General features: G+C 51.5%; 1 protein-coding gene across 1 annotated transcript; it reads right to left on the bottom strand.

The window, feature by feature from the left end:
• Positions 1-193: 193 nt before the first annotated feature.
• CCDC174 (coiled-coil domain containing 174) lies at positions 194-19,715 on the bottom strand. The gene is made up of 11 exons (XM_079122605.1): positions 19,580-19,715; positions 16,355-16,459; positions 15,581-15,681; positions 10,796-10,854; positions 8,784-8,964; positions 5,842-5,937; positions 4,610-4,752; positions 4,081-4,175; positions 3,179-3,308; positions 1,846-1,998; positions 194-639 (listed from the first exon to the last, which is right to left on the bottom strand). Exons 1-11 carry the CDS (start codon positions 19,619-19,621, stop codon positions 341-343), a joined length of 1,404 nt encoding a protein of 467 aa, XP_078978731.1. The 5' UTR covers positions 19,622-19,715; the 3' UTR covers positions 194-340.
• Between the last annotated feature and the right edge of the window lie 5,992 nt (positions 19,716-25,707).

Here is a 25,707-nt window from a genome sequence, read left to right as displayed (position 1 = left end):
TCGAAAGAGGAAGGGAAGCCTGAATCTAAGTCCTGGGGGTGGGCCTGAAACAGCTCGGTGCCCCATTCCACAGAACAAAGGGCCCACGCGTCTGACTCCAGATGAACTACAGTCAGAGCAGGCCTGCGCGAACTGACACAGGAGGTCCCCTCTAAACCCGTCAGGAAGAAACGAACAGCCACACAGCCGAAGGTTCTCGTGGTACCAGTCACATTTGTCCCTGGGTGAAAAACCCAACCCGAAGCCCAGGCCTTCCAGGGGAAGAACAGGAGGACAAAGGCACCCCTCGGCCCCTAAAGACTTTTCCCGCTCTCTGTGAAAGCCAGAATGCTCTCCAAGGTCATGTCACTTGCTTGTAATATGATATCATCTCATCCAGAGTTTCAAACGTGACTGTGGGGGCTTGGGGTGGGCCTTCAGGGGCAGCGGAGGATGGTGTCTGTGCAGAGCCGGGCTCCTGGCTCTGACCAGGCCGCTGCCCTGGGTCGCTCAGTGCTGGTCCAGGTCTGCTCCATGTCTGGCCACCCAAAGAACCAGTTCTCTTTTGACCCACAAAGTAATCTGATGGCGGGGCAAACTCAGGATCTCGCTCAGCCCGGAGATCTGACTGTCTCTTTGACCAGTATCCAAAGGAAAATTCTGGTGAAGATAAGAAAGAATACTGTTAGAACTGATTGATGAACCAGTTAAATCTCCAGTTATTGTTTTTCAATGAACTGTGCATCTTTTATTTTTTGTTGGTACCAGGGGTTGAGCCTAGGGGTGCTTTACCAGTGAGCCACATCCCCAGCCCTTTTTATTTTTGATTTTGAGACAAGGTCTCGCTAAGTTCCTTAGCCGAGGCTGGCCTCAAATTTGTGACCCCCCTCTCTAAGCCTCCCAAGTTGCTGGAATGACCACCAGGCCCTGCTCAATCATTACATATATTTCTTAAAAATCACCACGAATTCTCCAAAGAACAAGGTAGCAACAAGACTATATTACAAGGTATGCAATAAATACCTGCAAGAGATCAAGCTAAGAAAAGGGAGAAACTACTTCCACATGAGAGTGAAACAGAGAAGAATTGAGACTGTCAAAACTGTGGGAAGCACTTCACACCAAAACACAAATTCCGTCCTTATTGAGTTTTGGAAGACACACAGTGGCCTGTCCAAGTCCAACCTGATGGTCTTCCATCTCTATTTCTAACACTGGCTCTTGCGAGTCTCGTGCTTTAGCTCTGGATCGTATCAGCTTGGGCAGTGCGAGCTCACATTCTGCTGAAATAATCTCTTTCAAAGAGGCATAACCAGCCTTCCAAGGACAGACACCGAGGTCGACTTGCAGAAAAAAGTTTACGGAGAAGTCTGCTTCTGGATGAACCAGGCTAATACTGGTGCATAAGTCACTTTCACCTTGAACATGGGAGACTGCTAAAAACGGGGCACTTGAGACACCAGACCTTCGTCGTACTTCAAAAGTGGCTCCCGAAAAGCGACATTCCAAAACTGTAAAGCCACAAGAGGACAGCGTGAATTTAAACTGCCCCTGAGTGCTTCCAAACACACACGCACACACACACCCTTGACATAATGCCTTTGCAGGCACACCCTGGTCTTTTCCACTCGTCTTTTCTAGTTCCCCTGTTCATAAAAGCCAGTGACCACTATGGAGAAGACCAGTTTGAGGATCTGGGGAGGTCCCTAAGCCTCAAAGGACCACTAAGACTCACCATGAAGCTAGGGGTGTGGCTCAGTGGTGGACCATTTGCCCGGCACAAAAGAATGACAGAGAGAGACTGAATCACCAGGACCCCACTTTGATTTAAAAACTAAAACACACACACACCACCTCGCCTCTTACCCTTCCCTCTGTCCCACTCGCGGACATGCGGCACTCCGGGCTTGGTGTCCTTCCTCTCCTGGATGATGACTTCTACTTTACTGCTCTGGGCAGCAGGAGGCGGAGCGGGCACAGCCTTTGGTTCTGGTGCCAGAGGCCCAATGACATCTCCATCTGTAAGGAAATAAGTTGTCATTATAACAATAAAAAACAAAGCAGGCTGATCTGAAATGGAAGTAATAATCAGTGTTTACGAAACACTGATCATGTCCCAGGCGGTGGGTGTGTATTCTAAGTATTTTGCATATAACAGGTCATTTCACTCTTCTAACAATGCTGAAGAATTCAATACTCCCACTTTATTCGGGTTTTAGCGATGAGGAGAATTCAGCTCAGGAACGTTACAGGATTCAAACTCCAGGCAGGGTGGATGCAAGTCCCTGTCCCCACGTCTGTTGTTTCATAATCTGCAATTATGGGACCAGAACACTCCAATGCTCAAACACAGCCACAATCTCCGCAAAGCAGCAGAGGCCAGGGAGGTGGAGAGCGGGACCCTGCTCCAGGCTGTGCACTTGGGACAGATTTTAAAATTTTTAAATGAAATGAATTCCTCAAAAACACAATAGTGCCCTTTACACCTGGGAATGATGGACGTTCAGGACACGGCAAAAAACCGGCAAGACGCAGAGCTAACCTCGTACGAAACGACAGCACTTATATGAAAGTAAACAGATGATTCTCAAATTTCTAAAGCTTTCTGGTCTCTTTTCAGAGTTAATGAGGTTTTGCTAAGATGTTAAAAAACGGCTCACTGCTCAGCCAAGGCTTCTGTGAGCGCTGGGGTTTTATATCGCCCACATGCCCACACTCCCTGTTGGCGACGCGGCTCTCCGTTCAGTCAAGCACATGGCCACCTCCCTGAGAGGCTCTTCCCAGCCTGCCCTGCAGCTTGGTCTGGCCCTGGGCCTGAGCTCTGGCCTGTGGGATATAAAGGCGTAGGTTCCATGTAACTTCTGACCCTCTTTCCTACAAGGGAAGCTGATTCCCCGCTCTTCCCTGTCTGACCGTGCAGACGCAGACAGACAGGAGGAGGCCTGGGTCGCAGGACCACCGGGCAGAGCTCCTGCCTGCCTGGGACCTCTCCTGGCCCCCTCTGAAGTATTAAAATGAGAAACAGTGTCTATCTTCTCTGCGCTGTTCTGGGCAGGGGTGTCTGTTGAGAGCGGTGACAGTTGCTCCTGGCAGGACCTCAAAGTCTACTATTTGCTGAGACAGAAAACCAAAGGCTCATTCCCAGGCTGCCAGAGGCAGAGTCCTCCCTTCCGGAGTCCTGCACCGAGGCCCGCTCTACCTGTGCTTCCTCCTTGCATCCCGTCTCCTGACGTTTTCATCTTTTTCTGGCGCAGCTTGGCGAGTCTGGCTTCCAACATGGCCTTCCGCTTTTCCTTTATGTTCTCCCGTTTTGTTCTCTGATCGGTTGTCTGAGCACAAGAGAAAGTCAGAAAATGACCTGCTTGGAGTCGAATTCACAGTATTTCTTTCCAAAAGGGTGAAATAATTCTCTTCTAACAACAGACGAATGAGTTGATCTTCACGACACTTTTAAGAAGCTGTCAGAGAGAGGCTGAAAGTGAAGACCTAGGAGGACTGTGACAAGAACCCTCCAGCATCTTAGGAAGTCCAGAAGAGCATCCTGGAAGCCTATGCACTCAAGAAAATCACCCACTCCCTACTCCTTGGGCCCTGAAATGACTCTGTGTTCTCAGGCAGGCCAGCCCAAAAGTACCCCAACTGGAACCAGATTCACACACTGAAGTTACACAGGTTACTTCTGAGGTGGTCGTTAAAGTCTGAAACACCAAAGCAGTCTGACAACTCCCCAGATGCAACCTGCCACAGCACTGTGAACGTCAACTGCAATTTCTAATTTTTCTATTTTTTTTTTTCCAGGTTTTCACAATAGCTTTTAGGAGCTGAGGTTGTGGCTCAGGGGGAGCACGCTTGCCTTGCATGTATGAGGCCCTGGGTTTGCTCCTCAGCACCACATAAAAACAAAAAACAAAGTATTGCATCCATCCACGATGAAAAATATTAAAACAAATAAATAAATAAAATAGCTTTTACTTTTTTGAAAGTTAATATGTGCATCACAGGAAAAATAAATACACAAGCAAAGAACAGAGTCATCCAGGCTCAGCAGCTTAGTGGGACGTGTCTGTCCCTTTTAACGTCAACTCTGAGTTAACCGTGTACCTGTTCACGCAGCATCTCCAGAGTTTTCATTTGCTTGTTTCTCAACTCCTGGTCTCGGGCAAAGGCAAAATAACCGACGCCAAGTTGCCTGGCCTCTGAAATGAGTCAACATCATTCAAAAGATCAGATTTCTCTCAGCAGCAAACTATGCTCAAGCCAAATCTCCTACCAAACGCAAAAAAAGAACACTGTGCTATTTGCCCAAGTTTTTAAAAATGTTCAGTTTTTTTTAATGTGCAATTAAGCAAAACAAAGTTAGAGCTAGGGCGCATCTTGTTTGCAAAGATGCACTGATTTTCAGCCACAGCACCTCCGCCTGTCTTCAGGGTTGAACTCTCGGATTAACAGACCCCGTGTTGGGAAGACGCTCTCGACAGTACTGTTTGCTACTGAGTGACAAAGGGCACGCTCTCAATTTCCAGAGGAGGGTCCTGTCAGAGCGGCTGCCTCACGAATCCGTCCCTTCCTGCCTGCCACCAGTCCAGGATTTTTAAAAATGGCTGAAAAAGCTGCGAGAAAACAAGGCTACCGTTCTCTCGGATGTCCTCGTAGTGGACGGGCCCCAGCGGCCTCTGCAGGGCCTCCCGCTCCTCCTCTTCCCACTGCTGGCGCTGCAGCTCTTTCCTCATGTCCTCGGACAGCAAGCTCTTCTCATTGGCAGGACTAATGAACCTGGGAGAGGAACACAGCCAGCTCTTGTCACACCAGACTGGGACCCGGCTGCGCTCAAGTGCTGGGACCGTGGACAAGTGACACTATTTGATAAAGGTGGCAGTTCCCTACAGAGGCACCTGGGCCACGACACCACCAGAGAATGAGACGAGAGCCTTCGCCTTTGAAAGTCAAGCAGCAGGCTTGTTAGGAGAGCACGGCAGGTTCTGCCTCATGACTAAGACAACCTTCCCTCCCGCCCCCTCCTGGGCTGACAAGATGGGGGTGGTCTGGGCAGGGAAGAGGACTCAGGCCTACTGTGGACGGCCACCAGGAACACAGAAGCTGCCGAGCAGTGCACCAGGCAGGGCCACCTGTCTAAGCAGCGGGCCAAGGTGTCTGCTGCCCTTTCCTGGGCAGGGCCCAGGCCTACCCCCAGGATGCCTGAAGCTGGGGGGCTCAGACGAGGTGGGGATTTTTCTCAACACTTTTTGCACATGGTAAGAGGGATTTTATTCCCCAGGATGTTTTAACAAGTTAGATTCCATGGAAAAAATGTAGTTCTAAGGCCCTTACTTCAAAACACAAAAACGTATAGAGAAAAAGCAAATACGCTGAATACTTCGCTGACCCCACCTGCTTGTGTGATAAGTAAAAGTGTATTTATTCTCAAACCCCATTTCCACCATGGGTGGTCTGTTGGTTTGGTCTGGTCTCATTCTGTATCGTTACTCTGTAATTTGACAGCCTTCCAGGTGAACAGATAAAGCTCTGTTCAGCCCTTTTAGTAGCTGCAGTATATAGATCATCAAAGCCAGGTGCCTGCCTGCCACCTCAGCTGCCTGGGAGGCTGAGGTGGGAGGAGGGCTTAAGACCAGGAGTCCAAGACAAAAAGAGGAAAAAATGTCACCTGAGGGTGCATCACGTATGCAGGGGCATGCTCACGGCTAAAAAGTAAGTCAATAAATGCTCTATTAAGGGGGAAAAAAAAAAAAAGAAGTGCTTGCAAGAGCAACAAAGACAAGTATACAGCAGCCTCTCCCACGGAACGGGGAACACCTGCACGTGAGACCCGGGCTCGGCTGTGCACCTCACGCACCACATACTCACAGTCTCCCTTGAAGATTTTTATCCATCTCCAGCAGATCGGGCAAATCCTTTCTCATGCAGCGCCGGGATCGCCCTAAAGAGTCCACGTAATCCACCCTGAAATGAGAGTGAGGAGATGTGACACAGGCTTTGCACGCAGGTCCCAAGTCAGGGGTTGGAGCCGGCGAGGAAGGAATGAGCACAGGGCTCAGAGACTACCCCACTGAGAACGTGCTTCCTAAAAGTTAGACGCTGGCACGCAGTAAGCTCACTGTGCCCGCAGGAGACCTTAGTTTTGGAGGCTGTAGAAAATAGCCCATCATTTACGTGTCTGATTTCCAAGGCGGATCACCCACGGAGAACTTCCACAACACCTACGAACGGGTCTGCATGGTTCAGATGATCACAAACGTGGCGTCAGCATCTCAGTAACTTCTCTCTGCCCCCCAGGGGTTCTTATCGCTCATTTCCTCCCGTCTTTTTATTTCCTTTATTTCTTCTCATTGGTACAATTCTTCCCAATGAGTCAGAAATTGCCTAATGTATGTTGCTGTGTTTTCTGGGCTTTAATAGCGGGAAATCAAACAACACACTTTTTCCTCATCTTTGCCCAATCTAGACAGCGCAGACAGGGAAGCCAGGCGGGCAGTGAAGTACTGACTTCCTGCAAGCAGGAAATACGGACAGGGTTCCACGGAAAACATTTCATCTCTCTTACGATGCAGTGGATTTTTTCCTGGGAAGTTATGGGCAGGGAATCTCCCTCGGCTGTCAGCAGGGCGCTGGGCACACAGTAGGGGCATCAATAAGGACAGCAATCCAAAGTGGGACTCAGCAGGCAGGTGGCTTTCTTGTTAGCAATTTCTTTCCTAGCAAGTGAAGCCGATTTCGATGGTTGGCCCGTGACTGAAAACCTGGGTATCTGGGCACCTGGTACTCCAGTCCCACAGCTGAGCAGCACAAGAAATAAAGCCGCCCACTGCGGGACGCAGTTCCTTTCCCTTTTTTAATGAATGGGAGGAGAAACGCGATCTACCAGATGGTCTGTGTAATCATTTACAGTATTTTTGTGGAAAGATGTTCTACCACCTGGAATTTAACTACCCAAAGGATTTTACAAGTAGTTAGACTCTGGAGCTTAATTTAAAAACAAAACAAAACAAAAAGTGTCAGAGCTGCTTGCGGTGCGTCCTCCTTCACCATGTGGTGGCAGGCGACACCTTCCGAGCCCTCCAGACTCCTCAAACCCTGGCAGATCGCCTATGATCACACGGGCGTTAATGAGCCAAAGTCTACAAGAGACACCGTCAGACCTCGCAAAGAGACTTCTGCTGTGGAAAGCAATCACGGGCTGTCCTGCGAGGCCTCCAGACCCAGATCCCATCAAAACAGAGCAGGGCAGGCGGCGGCCATGGCTGTCTCATCAGCCACCCTCGCTCACTGAGCAAGCCCTGCCCCAGGCCAACTCGGGGACCCACGAGGGTTAATGTCACACTGTCTCCAAACGGGCTCTGGGGGAAGATGAAGCAGGATCTAAGGACGACCCAGAGTCTGCCCCAGATCTTTTCCTGGTATGTGTCAATCATAAAAGTCAAGATGCCAAAAGCAGGAAGTATGTTAAATGTCACCCAATTCAGGTGACGGAGGAATCTGTCAGGAATGGGGGCGAAGGGCTCTGACAGTGACAGTGTGGTGTCTGTGGGTCTACACGGCATGTCCACACAGCTCTGCAGACAGCAGGCAAGACGATGCCCGTTTTATCCCAGTCAAACGCTATTTCTGGGTCAGGGAGACAGGACGCAGGCTCTCTGCTCTTTGGCTCATTAATGGCTGCCCACGGGACCCAAGGCTGAATAAGGTTAACGCACGCCACAAGCAGCCCTGGGCAGCTTCTGAGCATACCGCCCCACAGGGCAGATCTGAGGCCTGCAGGCAAGGCGGGTGGACGGGGCCATGCCCAGGGGTGCTCAGAGCGCCCCCTAAGCAACTCCAGGCACCACTGAACAAGGGTCTAAACAGCACTGTCTCCGGCAGACAATCACCACGTGGGATTTCACTCCGGTCTCTCTGTGAGGAAGGCCTGGCTTGGTTTCTCCATGCTTCACACGGAGGTAAAACTCAGAAAAACGTCAGTGACAAAGCTTTAGAAAATGCCCGCCAGCGCCCCCCAGAGAGCAGTCCCTCAGGTCATCCAGAACACGCTCACCTCCTGAGGGGCTTTAAAGCAAGAGGTCACGGGAACAAACACTGCGACCTCGACCTCACACGTGAGGGAACTGAGCTCGGGCAGGTAAGAAGTGTGATCGTGGTGACACGGGCAGGGCAGGTGGCAGTGGCCCTGTCCCAGGCCAGAGGGCCTGACCCTGGGCCAGGAAATGAGGCAGCCACAGCAGGGCAGGTGTGCCGGTGCCAGCAGGGCTGTTCACTGGAAGCAGAGCATGACTTCCCAGAGGGCGCCTCTCGCTGGGTCCCCGCGGCAGCAGCATGGGGACACAGGAAGTGCTCCTGCGCTGGGAGCCAGCGTGCCGACGTCATGGCCAGGCGCTCTGGGCCACCTCTGCCGTTCTTAGCGATGATGGTGCTACCTCTTCACAGGAGCTACTGTTCGTGCCTCTGTGACGTGCTGACCCGACCTAACTCAAGGAGGGTCTCCAGCCGGGCGTGGGGCGCACGCCTGTCACCCCAGCAGCTCGGGAGGCTGAGGCGGGAGGACTGTGAGTTCAAAGCCAGCCTCAGCAACCTAGCGAGGTGCTAAGCAGCTCAGGGAGACCCTGTCTCTAACTAAAACACAAAGAGCCTGGGGACGTGGCTCAGTGGTGAAGCGCCCCGGGTTCAATCCTCGTACCGAAAATAAAGGGTCTCCAAAGACAGAAAACCGAGGACTGCGGAGCAATGATTTGACAATGACCCAGCAAAATCACCCGAAAGCCGACCTCCCCTCTGCTCTACCCTGCGCTACCCACCATTCTTCACCGGGGTCTTGGGGAGGAGGTATGTCCCCTTCCGAAAGATGCTCCTCGTCATCATCATCCCTTTCTGCTGCTTTTCGGGCCTCTCTCGTGGCGCCACGTGCCTCCATCTCCTTGCGTCTGTCCATGATCTTCTGTGTGAAGTCCACGAGGTACATCTCCTCCACTTCTTCATCTAGGACAGAGACCCTCTTAAAGACCCTCGACGTCAGGGAAGGAGAGCACAGCGCACGGGCAGGGAGCAGTCCCAGCGTCACCTGGCGGCGCGACCGCCCCTTCCCGCTCAGGGTCCCTGCGGCCACCCTGGGAAGGTCATCAAGGCCCAGAGGTGCCCGTACCTGGCAGGGAAGCTGTGAACAGGCCATCGACCTCCTGGACCATGCAAGAAAGTCTCTAGGAAGTCTACAGCTTGTGCCGCAGTGTCATCTCACAAAGTCCCTCGGACAGCACAGCCTTGACCTGCAACTTGACCTAGAAGCCGCTCACCGCATCTGCAGCGGCGGGCCTTTCCCACGCGGCAGGCCTAACACGCCTTTCTAAAAAGGAGGCTGCGCCCCTCTAACCCCACACTGCTGTGGCGGGGGACGTGCTGGAAAGGTCGCCGTACAGGGAAGAGACTTCTTTCCCAGCCAGTGGCCTTGGCTTCAGACGGGGCACCGAGGTGGGTAAGATACTACTGCCCGCCGTCAGGGCCTAGATCACAAGAGGAGCCAAAACCCACGGCGACAGTCACGCGGCCTCCCAAGACTTTGGTCTGATCAACCCAGACTCGTGCATGCACAAAGGCGAGTTGCGCTCTCACCGCGCTGTACCAGGACGTGCTGGAGTGAGCTCTGGGTCCAACGTCGGCGCCCACCGGACTCCAAGGCAGAATCTGCCCAAGTCCACAGCATGCTGACGGGGGCAGCCGGTGGCTCTGACAAGACCAGACCTCCAAACCCGCACTCCCGGGCACCTCGTTTCTACACTCAAAACACAAGTAAAGTCTGACTCTAAGTAGAAAAAATAAAAATGAAGCCACCGACCGCTCAATGGGGAAGAGAAGGACTCTCCTGGAGCCGAGCTGCAGCGCACACGCTAGGGAGGCGAGACAGGCGCCCTGGTGACAGGGCCTGCCACTCCCTCGGGAAGGCGGCGAAGCCTCCCCACGGCTCCTGGCGTGGTCAGTGTCTGACCAGGGCCAGCTCAGGCTGGGCAGCCCTGCTGAGCGCAGCCCCTCCGTCCCTGACCTGCTCTCGCCCTGGCCCCGGCAGCTCTGGAAAACCTCGGGAGGCACCTGGCGCCACCTTCACCCCAACCCGCCCGGCCTCAGATCCAGCGGGAATGGAACGTGCACGGCGCCCTAAAGGCCCTCCTGCCGTTGGCTAGCAAGGCCTTGGGTTTTCTTTCCCTGGGGGTCTGCGGAAGGGAGTTTATCACCACTGCCAGTCGGAGCAGATGCAAGTGCTCCACAGAAACCTGACCGAAAAAATGGAAAAAGAAAACGGAACCCGGGACCCTGACACGGCCAGGTTCCGCCCGTCGCCCTCCAGCAGACGGGGCATCTGCGATGGAGGCGCTGGGCCCTCACTGCCTAGCTGTGCTGTCTGCGCCTCTCCTCCACCCCGACCCCTGCCCAGGGGAAGAGGCGGAGTGCCTGGTGTCCCCTGTCCTCGCCGTCCCCTCCCTGCATCCCACGCACTGCACAGCACCCACCGGGCAACCCGTGAATCTCTCCTGGGTTTCTGTGCGGCCAGAGAAAGTAAAATTTTAACGTGATTTTTAAAATCTCTCCTTTTTTTTTTTTTTTTTGATATTTTTCCATTGTAGACGGACAGCACGCCTTGATTTCATGTATCTGTTTGTCTCTATGTGGTGCTGAGGGTGGACCCCAGGGCCTCACACGTGACCGCCACTGAGCCACCACCCCAGTCCGCTCCCTTTTCTTTGACAGTGACGAATAATGTGATGACAAAGATCTGTGTGGAGCATAGAAAAATGAAGTAGTATAAACAAATCATACTTACCTATAAAGTCTCCTTTAGTCATTTTTTCATATAACTTGGCTTTTTCTTCCAATTTTTCCCTAGGAGAAAAAAAAAAAAAAAAAAGAGCCAAATATGAGAAATGGCCTCACAGCTATCCTTCCTGGGGAGGAGGCCACACCCTCAGCCTGACAGCTGCCACCTCCCAGGAGGCCTGGTCAACAGGTGGCCAGGACTGAAGTGACTGCCCTGTCCCAAGGAGAACTCTGCTGTGCCGAGGACAAGCTCCTGAGAGCACAGCCTGCACGCGTGAATGTCACGGGTCCCGGGACCTCACACCTGGTGCACAGTAGCTGCTCAGCAAACATCAGACAAATGAACAAATGAACCAAGATCCCCACAGCTCAGTCTGACTGCTAAATGCAACTTAAACCACATGCCAAACAAGATGTATGGAAACAAAGACACTTTCTGGTTGTAAACTTTAAAAAGGATGGTTAAAGGCAAAATTTCATGCATTACTGTTCTTAGACCTTACTGTTCTTAGAGTCCCTGGCCTCTTATGGACCAAGAAACCAACCTCTTATAAGTCTGTTAAAAATACAATAATGCTGGGCATGGTGGTGCACACCTGTAATCTCAGCAACTCGGGAGGCTGAGGCAGGAGGATCACAAGTTGGAGGCCAGCCTCAGGAACACAGCAACACCTTATCTCCAAATAAAAAATAAAGAGGGCTGGAGATGAAGTTTGGTGGCAGAGCATCCCTGGGTTTCATCCCTAGTACCTTGAGGCGGGGCGAAATATATAATGTCTATTTTAAAGAGAGCATGAATAATGGATTCGTGACACACTGCTAATAAAAAGCAAACAACCCTGACATTTCAGCAAAGCAGCCTCTTTGCTCATATTAATTCTGGTGACATTTATTTTTTAGTAGGCACAGACTGGAGAAGAGAGGAAGCAATTCTTTATTCCAGAACCACTTAACGATAGAAAAGAAAAGCGCCAAAGAGGTCATCTGAGCGTCCTCTTGTGAATAACACTTAATCATAATGGGCAATTGCATTTCTAATGTCATTCGGAGGCTATGAAGTCCTGGGCCACGCAGCTGTGACAAGCTACTTAACCTTTCTGTGCTTCAGTTCCCACGGACAGATGGAAAAATGAAGCACGACGCTACCGCCTCTCGGGGTTGGCCTGAGATCAGCAGCTAACACAGGCACAGCCGTGTCGCCTTGGCAACAGTCACCTTGGCCTGTGCACAGCAGCCGTGCCCACCGCAGGCTCCCATGTGTCACGCTGTGCCAGGCGGAGGACTTGGGAGGACAGACTCCCGCTCTCAAGGCACTCCCGTTGTGCAGGCGGATTGCCAATAAATAATCCGCCAGGAGAGTTCGGGCAGCAAGGAGAGCCGGGAGTGGGCAGGTGCCCTCAGAGGCCCTGCCTGTGTTGAGGGAGCGCGGCGGGGCCAGGCCAGGCTGCGGAGGAGCGGTGCCACTAGGCTCCGGTGTAGGGATGAGGAGAAAACCCAAACCCACACCCAAAACAGACGTGGCAGACGGCGCTGGGCAGAGAGAGGGTGGGCAGGGACAAGAACCCACGGCAAAGGACGGGCTGGCTGTGCAGCCCAACGAGGCGGAACACGCCTGCCATCCCAGTGAGGCAGGAGGCCCTGCCTCAGGATAAAAATAGAAAGGGCTGGGGACGTGGCTCAGAGGCAGCGCACCCCGGGTTCCATCCCCAGGACCGCAGAAGAGAAGAGAAACAAAGTTTGGAGCAGGAGAGTAACAGTTTTTGAGCAGCAGGAAGTCTCCCAGGAACAAGGAGCTTGTGGAGGACGGTGACTTTCAAGAGCCATTTCTGCAGCCGAGGAGGAAAGACGGAACCTGGAGTGCTGGAGCAGGGGACACCCGGCCGGCCGACTGTGTGCCAGGCTCCAGGCTCCCCTGCCACCACCTCCCTTCGGGGTGCGGAATCTTGGGGCAGACGTGGCCCACCCAAGGCCTGCCCCTCGTGCAGCAGCCGGGGACGGCCCTGCCTGTCTGGAGCCCTGGAGAGGGAAATGACCGCAGACCAGGGCACCAGACTCCTATAGGCACAGGGAGCCCAAAGCCTTGCACGACAGGTACTGGAGAGAGGAACACAGCCGAGCGCAAGGAAAACTGGCAGAGCCTAACAAGAAGAGGCCACAAAACCCAAGTCCTGAGAACATGCTCAGGAGCAAAGGGATGTCTCGGGAAAGGCCACGTCTCAGCTGGGTGCGGTGGCGCACGCTGTTATTCCAGCAGCTCGGGAGGCTGAGGTGGGAGGATCACAAGTTGAAGGCCAGCCTCAGCAACTCAGCGAGGTCCTAAGCAACTTGGCTAGGTCCTGTCTCAGAATTACAAAGAAGGGCTGGATGTGGCTCAGTGGTGAAGCTCCCCTGGGTTCAGTCCTGGTACCAAAAAATTTCAAAAAAATAAAATTTAAAAAAAGGCATATCTTTAAGTTCAGCCTCTGGTCTGCTGCGGACAGGCTAAACACTATGAGAAACAAGTCCCCAGGTAGGCTAACACCCTGCCTTTGATTTTCAGAGTCAAGAAAGCTGACAACCTAGTTAGCACTGTTGGCAACTGTAAAGATTTTTGTTCTGTTTTGTTTTCAGTATTTTTCTTTTACTTTGGTACCTGGGGTTGAACCCAGGGGTGCTTAACCACTGAGCCACCTCCCCAGCCCTTTTTATATTTTATTTAGAGATGGGGTCTCACTGAGTTGCTCAGGGCCTCATTAAGTGGCTGAGGCTGGCCGTGAAGCTGTGATCCTCCTGCCTCAGCCTCCTGAGCTGCTGGCGTACGCCACTGCACCTGCTAACTACAAAGGCTTTACCATACAGTACATTCAAAACCATGCATGGCCATCAGGACAGACGTGACAACCTGGAGTTCTGAGTCAAGGGGGTATTGTCTCTTCTTTGCAGATGCCAGCTGATAAAGCAGAATGAAAAAATAATTAAGACAGAATCAGAAAAATCATGGCTCAGAAACTGTCAATGTGCTGACTGATGAGCAGCGACAAATCATGGTGGGAAATCGTGGTGGCAAACAGGATACTGAGTCTCCGAGTTCCCTGCCGCGGTTTACTATTAACTACGCATGGGGACGGGCACCTTCACAGTGCAGCTCTCCACAGAGCAGAGCCAGCAACCACCTTGACCTAGCGACCCACTCACCGCCGCCGAGAAGGAGCCACACGGCAGCGCCGGCCTGGGGATGCTTCCACCCAGAAGAGCTCTCCACCTCGAGGGCACTCTCAGGCAAAGCTTCAACGTGACCCCACTCGGCTACGGACGCTGTCCAAACACCTGGCCCGGGCGCTTCAAAAACATCAAGAGTCTTAACAAAAAGGCGGAGGGGCCCTGCTAGACCAAGGGGGCTGGAGGGAGCTGGGTCAAGGCAGTGCGCCGTCTTGGAATCCTGCACTTCAAAACGATAGCAGGACACGATCGTACCGGGACAGGTGGCTGAATCGGAAATACAGACTGAACATGGACTGCAAAGTAGATGATGTCATTTTGTCAGTGCTGAATTTCCTGGGCATGACAGGTTATGTGCTGAAATATTTAGAGGCAGACCCTCCCTGCACACTGGGGGAGGGGGACGAGGGCAGGAAGGGGAGAAGGAACACCCAGGGACGAGACGTGACTGGTGAGCTCAGGTGAAGAGCCTCCAAAGCTCCTGCAGTCTCTTTCAATCACTGGGCTGGTTTGGGGGTGATTAGGGTCTCTAAATGCAAACGTCATACCAATAGCCCAGATCCACACCACGGGGACTCTTCTTAAAAATCTGTTGACAGGGTCAGGTGCAGTGGGGCACGCCTACCATCCCAGCCAGTCAGGAGGCTGAGGCTGGAGGATGGCAAGTTGAGGCCAGTTTGGACAACTTAGTGAAACCTTGACTCAAAATAAAAAATAAAGGACTGGGATGTAGCTCAGAGGTACAGCATCCCCAGGATCAATCCCTAATATTGTGCACCAAAAAAAAAAATCTGCTGATAATATTAGTGTCTAATCAGTGTCCAGGCAGGACTCCATTCACCTTTTAAACTGAGGCCACAGCTGGGTGCCATGGCGCATGCCTGTGATCCCAGTGGCTCAGGAGGCTGAGATAGGAGGATCTCAAGTTCAAGGCCGGCCTCAGCAAAGCCCTAAGTAACTTAGACCCTGTCTCAAAATAAAACATCAGAAGGGTTGGGGATGTGGCTCAGTGGTGAAGCACCCCTGGGTCCAATTCCCAGTAACACCCACCACAAAAAAAACCTGTTTTATCTTTTTATAGGACAACAGATACATATGCAAATTATATTATTTTAAGAGGTCAGGTTTCCATATCCACAGATTCCACATCTCCATATTCAACTCACTGGGAATCAAAAATATTTGGAAAAGATGTCATACTGTTTCTGACCTGTCCTGTGTGGTTAGGCCACAATGGTTGTGTCTGCGCAGAACAGAATTTTTTCTTGGGATTTTTCCCTAACCAGTACAGTTCACAGCTACTTCCACATATTCACATGGTTGTAGGTACACAACTGCCTGTGTTCAGCAGGACTGTGCAGGTTCTGTGCAAACGTCATGTCGCTCTACCCAAAGGCCTCAGGCTTCCGTGGACTTTGGTACCTGCGGGGAACGGTCCTGAAGCCGAGGCCCCTTGAACGGGGGGATCACTGTGCTCACACCTGGCTGGGAGGATGCGTCCACCATGTTTGGAAATCAAGAGTCGGATCTGAACGCCCGTCTCCTGGCTGGAGCGACCCCCAAGGCGCCTCTGTTCCCCAGAGCTCCACGGTACCTGGCTTTGTCCAGCGTCTTCTGCTCCTCGGCCTTCTGTTCCGCATCCTTCTCGGCCCGGTTTGAGACTCCTGCGTTCTGTTTGCTCCAGATACTGGGTTTCTGGAAAGGAATTCAAAAGGATAAGACAGAACCACCACCCGCCGAGAACAAGACAAAACTAACTGCATCTGAAGGAGGCTCAGGCGGGCTAATGAGCCGGTGCAGAGAGCTGAGGGCCGCCTGGTGGTCTACACACCAAGCCGGAGCTGCGGTGGAAAGGCCCAGAACGTGTAGAGTTCCCTTATACAACTGCAGCTGCCACTCTACTATCTTTTATAGCCTGACTCAGTACAATCCAAAGGAGAGGGACACACTACAGAGAACTGGTCACACAGGTCGGAGACTCCATGACCCATGAAGTTGGAAGACTGTTCCCAACTCTGAAAGACCCTGATGTTTTCTGCTTTTCTTCTACATTATCTACTTGTTTATCTCTGTTTGGATATAAATTCCTATGTAACAAAATCTTCCATAAGAATGTGAACAGTCCACTTATTAACAGTGGATATCCTTTTCTGAAACAAGGGCTAATGAGATGGAGTGTGGAGAATTATAATGTGCTTTTAAATAATCCCACTGATTTCTATCTCAATATTTAATACAGCTCACGCAGATGTCTCAACACAAGACCGTTCTCCTTTCCTTCATATTCACCACTGACTCCTTCCAAACCTTAACTGTGTATACTCATCCCATGTTCAAAACAATGCCGATAATGAGATGTTATTTTCACCTTGTTAGTTGTCTTTGGTTTTGTCCAAACTCCAGAATCTTTCAGATGTTTTTCTTGTTTGAATTCTTCTTGTTTTCGGAAGAGTTCCGCCTTCAGATCTACCAACTAGAATAAAACCATGAAGTGAGCAAAAATATTACATTCAACCCTAGCAGGTGATGGGCTGCTAAGTTATTGTGATTCTCCAAGCAAGATTTCACTTCCTCTAAAGGGACACAAAAGTCAATGTTTAGATGCAGAATGCAACACAAAATTAAAGTAAGTCACAGTTCCTTCCAGCTCCGCTGCATTTCCGCTCTAAGTTTCAAAACTCAGGGCTCTCCTGTGTGCAAGGGGAGAGAGATAAAGCCAAGCAAAATTTAAACAACGTCTGCACCACACATGCAGCACTTCCCTGAGGGCTGCTGCCTTTGGACGGTCCTTGTGGTAACCTCATTTGATCGTCACAGCCATTTATGATTTTGACAGGGAAATGTTTCTGTTCCGCCGTTATCTGAGCACTTAACTAAGTGCCTGGCACTTTAAACGCTGAGCAGCAGGATGCCAACACGCTCTCTGCCTCCAAGAGACACAGTCCAATAAAGGCAATTTACACACCAGTGAAATGTAACGTGTAGTGACTTCAGAGCGGAAGAAAGCGCATGAGAGTTGAGGTGGGGAAGGTATTTCTTTCTATCCAGCGTGATCACAGAAAGGTTTGAGCCGAGTCTCAAAAGATAAGCAAGATTTCAATGTCTTGAAATAAAGCAGACTGAGTGAGCGATACCATGGCTCCAAGTCTGATTTAGTCTGTTTCAGAAACTGTATTTTCAGCAGAATCACAAGGTTCGAGAATGGGATGGAAGGAACTGGTAAAGGGAAGAGGGCAGTTGGGCAAACACTCACACCCACCCCTCAACTGTGCCAGGCACCGCAGCCTAGTCTGCAGAGAAGGCTGTAAGGACAATTTCCTTCCTATGGGTCCAGGCACAACTGCTTGTATGTTATGGGCATTTGTAAATCAGATAATTACCACTGACTGGCATTTAAGGAAAATGAAAATAACTGAGTTCAGTGGTTTCTGTTTTGGAAGGAATCAATTTAAAAGTCACTTTGGCAAGGATTTTAATAAGGCAAAGGGCAAGCTGGGCACACAGGTGCATACCTGTCATCCCAGCAACTGGGGAGGCTGAGGCAGGAGGATCACAAGTTGGAGGCCAGTCTCAGCAACTTAGCAAGACCTTGTCTCAAAATGTAATAAACAGGGCTGGGGTTGTGGCTCAGCAGCAGAGCACTTGCGTAGTACATGCAAGGTTCAATTCTCAACACCACATATAAATAAATTTTAAAAAATAAAGGTCCCTTGCCAACTAAAAAATATTTTTAAAATATGTACTAAATAATAACAAGGGCTGGGGATGTAGCTGTGTGGTAGAGTGTCCCTGGGTTCCTTCCCCAGTACTGGGAAGGGGAACCCCTCACAAAAGACAGTTTCAGTCAGGACCTACTACTGTAAATTCTTAAAAATGAATGAAAAGGAAGAGGGAAAGAAGAAATACTGGGAAATTACATCAACCAAATTATATGGTTATATTGTGTGCATATACAGACATGTAATGACACCATGATGTTGGACTATAATGCACCAATGAAAAATGGGGAAAATAATGAAAAAATGTCATCTTTTCTTCTAAGTCTTCTTAATTACATCAATTGTCCGCCACAACATTTTCCTACTCTACAACTTCTTTTGATTTTAAAACAAAGATGCTCAGAAAATTATCAATGCCCAAATAGCATTTCTATTATAATTACTGGACATTTTAACCTGTCAGGACAGGTTTAAAATGACCTTTAACATTTACACTTTTCTAATTTTATTTATTTATTGGTACCAGGGATTGAACCCTGGGGTGCTTCACCAAAGAACCACCACCCCAGCCCTTTTAATTTTTGATTTAGAGACAGGGTCTCACTAAGTTGCTTAAGGATTTGCTAAATTGCTGAGGTTGGCCTTCAACTTGCGATCCTCCTGCCTCAGCCTCTTGAGCCTCTGGGATTACAGGCATATGCAACATGCTAACATTTATACCTTTTTTAAACTTAAAAAATTTAATATTAATGCCTTCTGAATCCTGAAGAAAACGTAATAACTAATGTCAATTTTCAGAATTGAGGAAAAGAAACTCAAATGTTGAGAGATTGATGTTTTCCTGTGTACTCCTTTTGAATCCTAATACTCTGCAGTAATACTCACAATTAATTCAAGGGTCAGGCAGTTTATTCCAATGTCATAGAAAAGGCCACAGCTTTGGAATCAATCAGACTGAGCCAACTGGTTCTATCACTGCAAATTCTGCATGCAAGCTGGAGAAAGCTCCTTTTCTTTTCTGAGCCTTCGATTGCATCCTCTATAAAGAGGACCTAGTAATAGCACCTGTCTTCTAAGGCAGTTAGGAGGATTCATTGAGCAGTGCATAAAGTACTTAGCATAAATTTTCTTCCTAGAAGAGCGAATTTCACATTTTTTTTTTTTTTTTGTACCAAGGATCAAACCCACGGGTGCTTTACCACTGAGCTACACCCCCAGTCTAAGTTGCTTAGAGTCTTGCCAAGTTGCTGAGGCTAGCCTCGCACCCGAGATCCTCCAGCCTCAGCCTCCCCAGTTGCTGGGATGACAGGCGAGCGTCTTTATACGCTGTCAAACCTCCCGGCTCCGGCGCAGCACATCCCGTGGGTGCCATAACGGGTTGGTTTCTGCAAGGGGGACCCGAGGCCCTCTACGATCCCAGGGAAGAAGTGACAAATGCAATGTTCTGCAAAGAACCAGCTGGTCCCTGGATTGGAGGAGATACCAAAATGGGGCTTTGCGTGCAGAGCAAGACCGGGTCGGGCTTCCTCCTGCCTGTGAGGGGCACGAGCTGGCCAGGTCCAGGTCCCTGCGGGTGAGGCCGCCTGGCCAGGCTGTGGCACAGGGAGGCCCGGGGACTCCTAACCCTGAAGGGACCCAGGTCCCGGTCCCCGTCTGCAGGCTGACGCCAGGTCCGCGGTCCGGCAAAGGCGGGGAAGTCAGGTCAGGACCCCGTAAGTAAGAACACTGTGCCGGGCCCGCCTGGCCGGGAAAGGCCCGTCGGGGTTCCTGGGTGAGGGGCGAGGCCAGGTCCGGGTTCAGCGAGGTCGGGGTTCTGGTCTGGTGCAGGCGGGGAAAACGCGCTGCCCGTGGCATTACGCCACGCCCGCACTCACCGAGGAGGCCGTAACGTCCAAAGGCTTTTTCCTCCGGTCCATGGTCACGCCAAGGCCTCGGGTGCCAAGGCAGACCCTTCCTGAATTCTCTCAGGCCTCCTAAGGCAGCCTGAGGAGCAACCGGAAATGCCTTTGATGAGCGACGCTGAGTTTACGACGTGAGTTTACGACCCCGGCGCCATCTTGAGAACGTCAGTAGGCAGTGCGTATTGTGTTCGCCACCATTTAGGGAAGGTCAGAAGAGGACAGAAGGAGTTGAAGAGCACAGAAGGAAAGAAAGGGCTGCTGTTCGACGCCATCTTGAGAAGGGCGAAACGGGACGTTCATTGCAATGGAGGCCTTCTTGAGTGGGGAGGGTTGGATGGTGGAGGAGGAGGATAGCGCCATCTCTAGGAGGGCGAGGAAAGCTCAAGAGCTTTCATAATGAAAACAAAGGTGGGTTCGTAAGATTGGAAAAATGTAAGGTGGCTGGCTGTTTGAAGACCTGCAGTATGCCAGGCACAGTCTGTCATTTTGCACGTTAATTCGTTCTTACAAAAGTCATGCCACGTGGGAAATGATTATGTTAATCTTAGCAGAAATAATAACTAACATGCATATCATGCTTATTATGCGCCATTTCACATATTCGAGTTTATATGAACATGAACTCCAGACGGTGGCTTTCTGGGTTGGAATCACTGATTCATGACTTACTGGCTTTGTGATCTGGAGTAAATTCCTCAACTTCTCTGAGCTCCAGTTTCCTAATTTGATAAGACTATGACTACTAATAAGTCTAATAAGAATTAAATGAGCTAAAGTGAGCTAGTCTGGATAAAAATCTTAACGACTGTGATACACAGACCCCCCCAATTACTTATATGTGAATATATATGTATAAAACCTGACACAGCATAGGGAATTTGCAGGTGTGCTTAAAGATATTGAGATGAGGATGTCAGCCCCTGGGCCCCAAATCATCACAGGGTCATTATAAAAGGGAAGAAGAAGGCTAGAGTCAGTGAGAGCAATCAAAAGATGCTACAGGGCAGGTTTTGAACAGGGAGAGATGGGACCAGGTGACAAGGGCTGCAGAAAGCCTCTGGAAGCTGAAGAAGACAGAGACGGATCCTCCTCTAGAGCCTTCAGGTTCCAGGACAGAACCTGACGGACAGGTGACCTTTAGATTTGCAAGGCTCATTGCAGACCGCAGCCTCCAGAACTATTGGAGAATAAATTTGTGTTGACTTAAGACACCAAATTTGTGGCTCAGTGGTAGAGCAGTTGCCTAGCACGTGTGAGGCACTGGGTTTGATCCTCAGCAGCACATAAAAATAAATAAATAAATAAATAAATAAATAAAATTTTAAAAAAATGACACCCAATTTCGTGTCATTTGTTACAACAAGAAGAAACTGATACAAATAACGACTGTAACAATGACATCTTACTACACATCAAGCATGTATATAACTCTTTACATGGATTGTTTTATTTAAGCCTCACAATCCCAGAGGCAGTGCTATTATTCCCCATATTACAAAAAAAAAAAAAAAAAAAATGCCCAAGAGGTTAAATGACATGCTAGACGCCATTCCCCAGCTATCAAGCGATGCATCTGGAGTCAATGAATGTCTCAGACACACAGAGTTAATCATCTGCAAGTTATTTTACTTGCACAGAGGGGAAACAAGATAGCCTGACTTCATCCAAGAAAGCAAGAATTGGATTTTTCTAGAAGAGGGGAGAAGGAACAGCCACAGCTCAGAAGCCATGAACCTTGGTGTCCTCACCCACCCGGCCCTTGGCCATGAGGTGCACAAGTGTTCCGATCCTGGGCAGCTGGAAAGAAAAGAGCTTCAGGTGCCTCTGGATGACCGAGAAGAACATGAGGTTATGGTTTCCATGTGAGGTCACCCCCAAAAGCTCGTGTGGGACGGAGCGAGATTCTCAGAGCTGAGCTGATGGGGTTATGAGGGCTGTAACCTGATCAGTGACTAATCCACTGACAGGGATTGACCGGGTGATGGTCGTAGGCAGATGGGGGTGGCTCAGGGAAGGCCGCTGAGGGCGTCCCTTTGGGGTTTCGGTGCTGTCCCCTGACGGACGGTGCAGCTCTCTCTCTGCTTCCTGGTGGCCACGTCCTGAGCTGCTTTCCTCTGCCGGCCCTTCCGCCACCACACTCTGCCTCACTGGGGCCCAGAGCTGTGGAGTCGGCCGTCTGTGGACTGAGACCTCTGGCTTGTGCGCCCCACATAACCTTTGCCTCCTCTGTGTTGCTCTGGTCCCGTCTTTTGGTCACAGTGATGAGCAAGCTGACCACACCAGTCGGAGTTCAGCTTTCTCTGCTGTGGCGGTTTCTACCCAGGCCACTGAAGCTGCTAGAAAGTAAGCCCAGGGGTCTCCCAGCTCCTCCAGTTCCCTCGCCTGCGCCCCAGCCTGGAGAGCACAGCGAGCTCACTCTGGAACCTACCAGAATGTTCTCCCGGCACACCCACCACTTTCCACCCCTCCTGCTTCTTCCAGTTCTCCTCTTGCTTCCAAGCGTCTGGGGCTCCCTGGAATTGTCCTCCTGTGCCAGGTGCCCAAACAGAAGGCCACGGCGAGGTGGGTCCCTCCGCCAGCCAGGTGTTGTCCCCAGCCAGCACCTCCCACGGCAAGAGACCCAACAGCAGTGCCACCCCAGGCTGCGGACAAAGGACCCCGGATGTGCCCTGAGAGGTCTGGGGCTGGGTCCCAGCCGCACCCCACAGTGGCCTGGAGCACGGCACACGGTCCCCGCCACACAGTCCCTGCGGAGTCTGGCTGCCCTCACCCCATCAGGCACTTGGGGCGTTTGAGATCCAGAGAGCGGAAATCATTTGCAAGCCGCTGGTCCGACACAGAAGTGCCACTTGGGCACGGCTCTGTCACAGCAGAAGGCCCGTGCGTGACAACAGCCTGTGTCACCGCGCTGCGTATTTGACAGCGCCCTCACCCCGGCGGGATCCCAAGGGAGTGGGGACTGGCTGGGAGACCCACGCTCTCCTACGGGGTTTCAATGGTCTCTCGAGCCTCGGGGGGCTCCAGATCAAGGAGGAGCGAGGAGACCCTCAGGAAGAGACAGCAGCTGCCTCCCCATGCACAGCCACCAAGCCCCACTGTTTATTCTGAAAGTCCAGCAGTCGTTTTGCAACGTGAAATCTGCTCGATGGCAGGAGGGACGCCCAGGGCTGCCACCGTGCTGTTTGAACTGCTGACGGAGTCCACGGGCTTGATTTAGGCCCGGGTGCCTCTTGGCATGTGAGAAAGCTTTTTCTTCTACCCATTTCCTCAAACCGAAAAGGCCCCTTTCTCCCTGGTGTCCACCCTGTACTTGGCGTCTTAGCCTCTGACCATCAATTTCCTCAGCGGCTGGTGAATGGACTGTGAAAGGAGATTAGGTTGGATCTAAGAAAATTAGGATGTAAGCAAGGAGTACAGGATGACACAAAGATATGGAAAGGAGCCAGGGGCGGTGGCCCACCCTTGTCATCCCAGCCGCTCGGGAGGCTGAGGCAGGAGGATCACAAGTTGGAGGCCAGCCTCAGCAACTCAGTGAGACCCTGTCTCCAAATAAATACCAAATAGAGCTGAGAATGTAGCTCAGAGATTGAGTGTCCCTGAGTTCAATCCCCAGTACCCACCCCCCAAAAAAAAGATATGGAAACGTGCCCTGGGTGACTAGAAATGAAACTTTATTAGCATCAGGTGTGGAATCCGTTATTGGCATTATCTCATTGGGTCCCCATAGCAACCTCAGGGGCAGGTGTTATCATTTCATTTTGTAGATGAGATGGGAACAGAAAAGGTAAGTAACTTCTCCCAGGTCACACAGCTCACGTGGGTCCTGGAATTTGAACCAAAGCAGCCTAGCTGGAAGATACCCTCCCGCGACTCCTGATCAGGCTTTATTCACTTTGCACTCTTATCTATTCATGATTTTCCAGCTGTACTGGGGAAAGGGGGAACGTTAAGACAATGGTCTCGGAATATTTCTGTAGGAAGGTCCGGGACATGAGGTCATAGAAAGCAGAGGTCACTGGGCAAGCCAGGCTAAGAGGCTAAGCTAGCACTGGGCAGGGACCATTTATCAGCCCGGAGGGACCAGCTGAGTTTGCCTGTCTGGAACAGGATGATAACGGGGCTTCTCCTGCAGGCCATTTCTGATGATTAGTGCTGAGAACCCTACTGCCTCAAAACACCTGGCAGTGGTGGGCAGGTGCTGTGATACACATTTGTGATCCCAGCATATCAGGAGGCGAAGGCAGGAGGATTGCAAGTTGGAGGCCAGCCTCGGCAACTCAGCAAGACCCTGTCTCAAAATAAAAAAATAAAAAGGGCTGGGGAGGTAGCTCAGGGGTAGAACCCCCCTGGGTTCAATCCCCAGTACAGGAGGAGGAGGAGGAGAAAGATTTCAAACAACGTACCACTCTTCTTCAAGGAAAAAGTCATCTAAGCCTAAAATCAGGAGAGAAAAAAAAAAAGAAAAGAAATGCTAAGATCAGAGAACTTTGTGTGTTTTGACTGGGCTATTTTTTACAACAACCTAGCCTGGCAGGTGTATCGCCTTTCCCACGGTACAGATGGAATTGGGGCTCCGGGAGGTCCGTGGGGGAGCTGGAGACAGGGCACCTGGGTCTCGGTCCCCTCATTCACCACCTTCTCTGCATCCTCCCTTCCTGTCTCCAGAGGTGGAAATAATCCAAGTTCCTCTGAGATGAGCCCCTACTTGAAAGGAGGAGGCCCCTGCATCGTTCCTTTTTGCAGATAATTCCCAGACCCTGAGCTATTTATTGCAGATGGCCTGGTGGCCACTTTAATTTCCTGCCTGGTCTAGATGGACACAGATAGGCACAGAGTGCTGGAGCCACCAATGGGGAGGGAGACGGTGCTTCTCACCAGAGGGACTATAACTCTGGCTGCTGCCCACAGAGCGAGAAGGAGAAGCTGCACATAGTCTCCATCCCCCACATCCCCAGCCCTCTTTATGTTTTAGTTTTGAGACAGGGTCTCGCTAAGTTGCTGAGGCTGGCCTCCAACTTGCGATCCTCCTGCCTCAGCCTCCCAAGCACCTGGGATGCCAGGTGTGCACCACTGTCCCCCGCCCATGGATTCATTTAGTTGGGGAACATCTTTTAAGTGCCCGTCAGTATTGGAATCATGCCGGGTGTTCTTCCCATGCAGCTTAGACCTCAGAGGAACCTGAGGTTTCTTGTGCCCATTTTACAGATGAGACAGAGGCCGGGAGGGGGAAGGGACTCATGGCTGGTGGCAGGAACCAGAATGCACACCCAGGGTGTCCAACGGCAGAGACGCTGCCCCTGCCACCCAGCACTCATGACGCACTCAGCACATGTTCTTGACGCCCTGCCAGCTCCTGGGCGAGGTGCCCATACAACAAATAAGGCAGCAGCTTGTTCAGAGCCCCCACCCAACACGCGCAAGGTAGCTGGGCACGTCGTGGCTCCAGGTCACAGCGTTGCTACGAAAGCCCCGTGGTGTGCTCCTCAGGGGGGCTAATGCTGACGGCGACCAGGGTCCCCAAGGGGCTGACAGCTCAGCTGTCACTGAATAATTGGAAGAGCCAGGGGAGAGGCATTGGAGGATGGAACAGGAAGTAGGGAGCCCTCGGGTCAGAAAGGAGGTCCCAAGTGAGCCAGGGGAGGAGGGACGGGCCGTGGGCTGGGCGGCAGGTGCAGCCCCCAACAAGGGGGAGGCTGGGAATTTACCCTGCATGTGACAGAGGCCGCTGGCGGGGGTTAGGGTTTGGATGTGAGGTGACCCCAGAAGCCCGGGTGCAGTGTGAAGTGACTGGGTTAGTCCCCTGGTAGGGATGGGGGGGGGGGGCGGGCGTGGCTGGTCCAGGCGGGTCACCCAGGGGAAGCCCGGGGTGTATTCTGTCTGTGGTTTGAGAAGCTCTTTCTGCTTCCAGGTACCAGGCCCTGAGCTGCCTCCCTCCTCACCTGGGGCCCAGAGCAACGGAGCCCGCCGTCCAGGGACGGGACGTCTGCCACCGTGAGCCCCCAAATAAACTCTTCCTCCTCGACAGTCGTTTGCTCAGGCCTCTGGGTCACAGCAGCAGAAGCAGGACATGAGGACATCGCTTTCGTGCGTCAACGGCCCAG

The sequence above is a fragment of the Sciurus vulgaris genome, assembly GCF_902686455.1.
Source record: "Sciurus vulgaris genome assembly, chromosome: 19".
Taxonomy (NCBI): Eukaryota; Metazoa; Chordata; class Mammalia; order Rodentia; family Sciuridae; genus Sciurus; species Sciurus vulgaris.
Note: the sequence above shows the minus strand (reverse complement) of the source record. Positions and strands in the feature narration are given on the sequence as shown.